This window comes from Schistocerca nitens, chromosome 7, assembly GCF_023898315.1.
Source record: "Schistocerca nitens isolate TAMUIC-IGC-003100 chromosome 7, iqSchNite1.1, whole genome shotgun sequence".
Lineage (NCBI taxonomy): Eukaryota > Metazoa > Arthropoda > Insecta > Orthoptera > Acrididae > Schistocerca > Schistocerca nitens.
In genome coordinates this window covers 502,334,453-502,341,715 of record NC_064620.1, presented here as the reverse complement: position 1 = coordinate 502,341,715, position 7,263 = coordinate 502,334,453, and the positions used below count along the sequence as shown (strand labels likewise).

General features: G+C 42.4%; 1 protein-coding gene across 1 annotated transcript; it reads right to left on the bottom strand.

Annotated features, from left to right (window-relative positions):
- Window positions 1–702: 702 nt before the first annotated feature.
- Window positions 703–6,219, bottom strand: LOC126195103 (cuticle protein 63-like). Its single transcript, XM_049933572.1, has 2 exons — window positions 6,183–6,219; window positions 703–993 (listed from the first exon to the last, which is right to left on the bottom strand). Exons 1-2 carry the CDS (start codon window positions 6,192–6,194, stop codon window positions 775–777), a joined length of 231 nt encoding a protein of 76 aa, XP_049789529.1. The 5' UTR covers window positions 6,195–6,219; the 3' UTR covers window positions 703–774.
- Window positions 6,220–7,263: the final 1,044 nt, after the last annotated feature.

Below are 7,263 nucleotides of genomic sequence, written 5' to 3'. Positions count from 1 at the left end.
ATCAACGTAAAACTTTGCAAAAAATTTAATGTTGTCAAGAAAAAGTGTAACTATGATTTACGTACTTCAGTCAAATTAATTAAAGAATAACGTCAGTTTTGCTATTAAAGAATAACGTCAGTTTTGCTATTAAAGAATAACGTCAGCTGTGGTAGTAAATGCAGCCACTTGTTATGACAGGACACCAGCAGCTAATAGGGTATAGTAAAGTAGAGTATGTATATTCACGTCACAGTTCGATGTAGCAGTCAGATGGCGATCCAGTAAAAGTAAAAAAGGTAAGGCACAGTTTTGGGTTATTGCAGATAACGACTGAGGGCTACGGCGACGACACATTCTATGTTTCGTCGAAATAATCAGAAAATCACTTTTAAGAAGCAGCAATTAAATTTGTATGTGAAGATTGAGAAAGAGAATAAATTTCAAAGGGCAGCTTTCATTTATTATTATTAAGCAAGAGATATAAATCCTAAGGAACGGTTTCATAGGTTATTGTAGAATGGAAAGTCGCGTAAAAAAAAAAAAAAAAAAAGAGAGAGAGAGAGAGAGAGAGAGAGAGATAGAGGAGACGGGAAGGTTTCAATGTTGATGGCGGCACTCTGTTTCTCTGTAGAATCCATAGGTGATGTAAAATCATGATACTAAGATGTAGTTAGGTACCCTGGTGTTTTAAGACAGAAAATGAAGTAGAAACTCAATATGTTAAACCACAAAAAGGAGTTTTAATGAGGCAATAAAGATACACAGCACAAGGAGGTTAGGGAGGAAGGCGCTTCAACCATGCACCAGCCTTCCGTGGACACCGCCAAGGTAGCCATATCCGTAGCCGACGGCAGCGGGGGCGGCGACAACTGCGGGGGCAGCGACCACAGCGGGGGCGGCGACGGCGGGGGCGGCCAGCAGTCCGGCCCCCAGGCCGAGGTATCCCCGCTTCTCGCGCTGCAGCTCCTGCTGGCAGGACACTACCGCCACACACGCCACCAGCACGACCACCTGCAAAAGGCGACACGACGAGGCTGTCACTCACTGACACCACCAACAACATACTCAATCTTTGCAGCCTCAGCAGTTCCAAGGAAAGATATAAAATTTCCCAGGTAGCATCACGCACTATTCGTGTGGGGTGGAGAGGGTTCCATGTGTTAACGTCTCATGCTAAGGAGCACTCATGAGTCCCAGGAGCCGCATGACAGTTTTGACAGCGACTCCAAGATCATGGAGGTATAACATACGCTAGGATTCACTTGACGTTGTTGCACATACAGTATTAGCAATAGCCTGGCGAGACTGAATTATCAGAATTTGATAGAAGGGATGGGAAAAGGGATCATGCATCTACGAGGGGACTTAAAAAAGTGTGCGCAATATCGTAGCTTGTCAATACTGCAGGTGCCTCCAAAATTCATGCTCGCTCCAGGTGCGGCGCTTTGAACATCGCTGCCAGTGAAGACAGACAGGACGGCGTTATTAGCAGTGACCACCTGGAGACCAGTTCTCTGCTTCTACTTGTAGTTCCGTGCTTCTTGTGAGAGTTTCGTGTTGCTAGTTGGTGCTGACCATTACTCCAAGTTGTCGATAGCTCTGAGGCAAACATTAGGTGTATATAGAAGCATGCCAAGCTGAGGCGTCTGCTTACAGCTAGCCATGGCTGTAAAACGTGTAAATACTGTAGCAGCATTTCAGAACAAACTGAATTTGTGTCTATTAATCTTTCTCTTGCCTGTCCCGATTCCTACGGCGATAGGTCCTTTAGCCACCTTTCACCCATTTGTCACTAGCAAAGGGGGGATAACGGTTGGTGACGCGCAACACAACAGTAAGTTTCAGAAGTTCCACGCTAAAACCATTGAGGAACAAGAGGGGCTCACTGTCAAAAGAAAGCTCTTGTTGCCGGCCGAAGTGGCCGTGCGGTTAAAGGCGCTGCAGTCTGGAACCGCAAGACCACTACGGTCGCAGGTTCGAATCCTGCCTCGGGCATGGATGTTTGTGATGTCCTTAGGTTAGTTAGGTTTAACTAGTTCTACGTTCTAGGGGACTAATGACCTCAGCAGTTGAGTCCCATAGTGCTCAGAGCGATTTGAACCATTTTTGAAAGCTCTTGTTCTTTGTTTCCAGCCGACACAGCTTTCCTGTACTACGATTGAGAGGTGCATCACAGTGTACGAGTCAAATGGCGTGGTAACTGGAAACGTACTCTAGAGTCGAGGTTTGTGGGACAGTACCATTCTTGTTGGCAATACATCTAAATTCTACACAGATTTACAGTGAAATTCTAGTGATATATGGACCAGAAGCAATATCGCGCCAAGTCTTAGTGAAATAGTGCCAACAGTTGACCAAGACTTGAGAGACGTAGTTGATACTGATCGGGAAAACTGGCCATCGGCATCAAGCATAGTTCACAATGTACAGGAAACTGAGGGATGGATTCGCAACAATCGCAAATTTTCCAACGGATATAAGTTCGATAAAGCGGTTCAGGTTTGGCTCCTTGACCACTGAGGATGTCTATCATCCAGGAATTGAAGGACTGGTAGTATATTCCGAACGTTGTTCACAGACTTGGTGACTACAATGAATTATAATGTAATTTGTCTCAGCAAATCTGAAGTGTAGCACAGCTTTAAATAAAAGTTACTTGATTTTCTGAAACAAGGGAGGGGGAAGAAAGAAAAGGGGGTAGGTGGCAAATCATGACTGCCAGCCGAAAAGGACATTGCAGTATTGTAGTGGTGAAAGTTGCAACATTTTGCCTGACCTGGACTCGGAAGTTCCGCTACCCTAAGAACGTTTCTTTAGCTGTCTCAGCTGCTGGGACACACCTCGCATCCGACCCAAATTTTCGTCTTAGCGCTCGCTGCACTGCCATCCATTACACTCCGACTTCCAAATTCTTGGCCGGCCGCGGTGGTCTAGCGGTTCTGGCGCTGCAGTCTGGAACCGCGGGACTGCTACGGTCGCAGGTTCGAATCCTGCCTCGGGCATGGGTGTGTGTGATGTCCTTAGGTTAGTTAGGTTTAAGTAGTTCTAAGTTCTAGGGGACTTATGACCTAAGATGTTGAGTCCCATAGTGCTCAGAGCCATTTGAACCATTTGAACCAAATTCTTGATTCCCGTCGGGGTTCGAACGATACTTGTACATCCCTACCGAAACATATGTCGAAGAGAAGTCGCGCTCCATTATATTAATGTAAACGAGTGCTATCTGTTCTGTCGGACGTGTTCGACTGAACAGACGACACGCAGTTACATTAATAGAAGTTACATGCGCTGCCAGAAGCCACTCGTATTCAGTTGAGCCAATTATGGAAACATAGAAACCTAATTATTGCTGAAAATTAATTTGAAATCCTCTATTCCTGACAGTGCATATGCTTATGCCTGAAAAGGAAAACAATGAATAGGTGCCAATCAGGCCTCTGGTAGAGACACCTGCAAGCAACAAAACTCACTAGTCATTTGTATTGCAGAGTTCCTCTGCAAACGATTGTTTCCTGTCACTAGCTACTGACACATGTATTTCCAGTATTAGTCCTTTCTGTAAACGGATATGAGATGGCATGTGGCTGCTTGAGTATGTAAGTAGTGAAATAACATTAAAGCCGTGAAATTGGATCGACCACACTTGCATGGACGTAACTTGAAATTTTGCTGTGAGTTTCATGCTTCCATTGTTTCATTTAGGTCTTATATGTAAGATAATCTAAAATATTTCATGGATCCTCCAACATTTTATTTGGTTCTAGGAGACTTCTAGATGTTTAAACAGTGTCGAGTCCTGACAATGTTCCGGTCATCACAGAGTTACAGGGACGATATACCATCGATTAAGGAAAAATCTAACAGAGGCAACGGAAAATAGCGAAACAAAAGGACTGTTTGATCGTTCCGGGTATTCTAGCCACAGGTACAATGAGGAACTGCAAATCGTTCAATCCAATCTACTGCCGTAGTCTGTCTAAGTGAAGTGCGTCAGTTAGCAATATTTTCACAAATTATTGTGAGAATGGAATCCTAAAGTGACTCAGAGACATCATGTTGCACGAATCTAAGTTTCAAATAGACACGGGGTCACAGTCCATTCCCATATAACAATTTCCGAAGTGCATATATTCTATAGTGCATTTAAACTAGATTCATCTTGCTGTTATAAAGTACACTTGCGTATTTTTAATTGCACTGATACATTTGTGGGTTCTAACTCGAGTAAGAGATGAATTCTACGCTAGGGCTTTCGAATGCATTCTTGTATAGGGACATTAACAATGAAATCCTGTAATTTATGGGAAAGATAGCCATCCAGTCTTGAATTTGTTCAGTATTTCACTATTCACTCGTAAGTTATTCGCTATCACTGTTTACTGTGCAGAATGAAAATTGACTCTAGTGGTTTCAAATACGTGGTTGCTACTCGTTCTTAAATTTTCTGTGCAATTTACTCCTTTTTTCTGTTGGGAAAGTTAACTCAGGCGCCACTGTTTGATCACGAGTCTCGGTAATGTTCGGATTGTTGAAACTGGTGGGAGCATATTCTATTGTTGGCAGTTTGATAAGAATGTTCTGCAGCATTTCAACGTTCAGGTTTTGTGTAGCCTCATATCAAGAGGCGAAACACTACGTTTTTCAATTATTTTTTGTTAGAACAGAGAGACTATCAGATCTCACAACAGTGCAGCTTCTACTTGGATAAGCACGCCATGCGCACATTCACTTACAAACCATACATCTGAATAGAGGTTATCAAGTGAGATAACACGGAGTCGATTATAGACTCCAACTTCATATCGTGTCACACATATAGAAGCTGCACAACGCGTCTAACGAACTTGTCATGAACCGAAAGGGAAAAAGCAATTCTCCTAGGGAATCTGCTGAAACTCCATGCACTGGACATGAGTGTCTGGGACAAAATCAAGTCCGATTTATGTAGCAGCGTAATTATTGCCAACGTTACGTCCTACTGAGTATTTGCCATGCTGCTGCATTAAAGTCAGCGAAGAACTGATGGTGGATCAGATGAAACACAGAAGATTGTCAATGACACTTATTTTTGTAGTAAAGTAACTTCTAATTAATTTAAAATACGTTACTCGGCCTAGTCTGAAGACTAACAAATTCAGATAGCGTACCTTATACGTTTAGCGAAAGTACTGAAATATATCTAACATCATTATTAGCTTTAACAAAAAATGACGGGGGCAAGTACAGACGTCTGGTCAGGATTGTGTGTACTTTCTTCGTATTGTATGTAGATAACAACGAAATAATAACCAAGCTACAAGGCCTAGAAACCGTAGAGCAAATAGACACTATGTCAGCCATGGTACAGCTTTCTCATAAGTTATGGCAAGATCTGTTATCCAACGTAATTAAGTCACATTATTTTGCTGGGAGAGAACTAGAATTTTGTAAGTGTCCACGAAATATGTTTCCTTTTCTGTTGGTGGGTTATCTTCCCTGGTGGATTAAACGGACATACAGATAATACACAAATAAATGTAGGCGGCTCATCTGGGTTTTGTTTACACAGCGTGGAAATCTCCTTTACCATAAATGATCACCTTCCCAAGATGGTAGGTTTAGAATTAGTAATGCCTCACAGTAACATTTCCTGTCACTATTTTTATGGCCCGACTTATACGATCAGTTGAAGAACGTGTTAGTTGCTGCTCTAATATCGAATAGTGACCACGAGAGTGTAATTAGAACAATTCAGGCTTGTGCAGACATGTTCAGATGTTGAAATATGTGTGAATTCCTAAGGGCCCAACTGCTGAGGTCATCGGTCCCTAGACTTACACACTACTTAAACTAACTTATACTAAGAACAGAGGGGCCGCGCAACCCGTGACATGGCGGCTCAGACCGCGCGACCACTCCGCGCGGCGTGCAGACGTGTAGTGACGGTATCTATTGCTAAATATCCGCCAGGTAATGTATCATACAGAGAAACATCACACATCTGGTTGCGGACTCCAAGTGTAGATGAGAAAGGCAGGGGCACTCATACACGATCCATCCGCGACAGTAAGGTCATCGTAACAACTCAATCAACATAATTGGTGTCGGCACCCCTTGTAGTACATTACTCAAATTCTCAAGTGATTTGGATCTATTGACGATACACATTTAGATCGATGTGCTGATTATGTTTGAATCTCAAGAAGAAGACAGCTACTTACCAAGAACTTCATGTTGCTGTGTGGATAAGGTTGTTGCTGTGGGAGCAGACTGTACCTGCAGACCGCTGGCACCTGTCTTTTATATCGTACTGGGACATGGGCGGCGGTCAGTGTCACAGTGGGCGGCCTTCCGCTGCAGCACTGTACGCTCCTAGAACTGGTCTACTTCTAGGTCGCCTGTGTCAGCCAGTGTCAGTCGGAGGCGTGGTTCTTTCACTCGGGAGAAAGGTTTGTTCCTGTACTAAAGTTTGTAGCCGTTGTAGCCTTGTCACAGAAGACAGGTTTAATCCAATTTGCAAAATAAGCGATTTATTCCCACTAATAAAGCGGACATGTGTTTTCAAGGCAAATCATGTCAGACTATATCTCTTATAGATAAAATTACTTTACCAAAAGAGAAATAAATTACGTAATTAGTAATAACCGTGTTAAATGAAAGATACTTCATGCAGTGAGATAATAATAACCTGTAAGGGAATATGTACGTATTAATAAGTTTTTACAAAATGCCAGTCGATATCATTGCAGGTCATCGAGCAGATGTCTCTACAGCTTGCCGAGAACATATACGTAGTCTTCATAAAACTGCGGTGTAAAGTCTTTACAATAACATTTTCTTGTAAAATTACCAACCTCGCTAAGCTATTAATTTTTCATTATGTTGTCCAGCAATATAGATTCGACGTAACGTTCACTTTCTCACAAAACTTTTTAAATTTGTATAATTTATAGTGAATGTGTGGCCTTCAATGCTGACATGAGCTGGTATAAGTAACATTCTGTTCACAACAATCAAAATCTTTTATCAATTTGGCGTAATAATATTACGAAAAATATCAAATACATAGTGTTAAAAAGAAGAGTCGAATGTTTTGAGTGTCGGTTATTCACGGTGACGTAAGGAAAACGTGTCCAGTAAACGTGGTACCAGAAAGGCGTACTTCCGAGATGTGAGCTATTCATATGAGTGAGTGAAAAATATTTGGTTGCGGATACGAACAGTCATTTGGATTCACGCCACCAGTGTCAGCTCTGTGCTTCTATGTCTTCCTATACAGCAGTATCCTTCTTAGTGACTGCT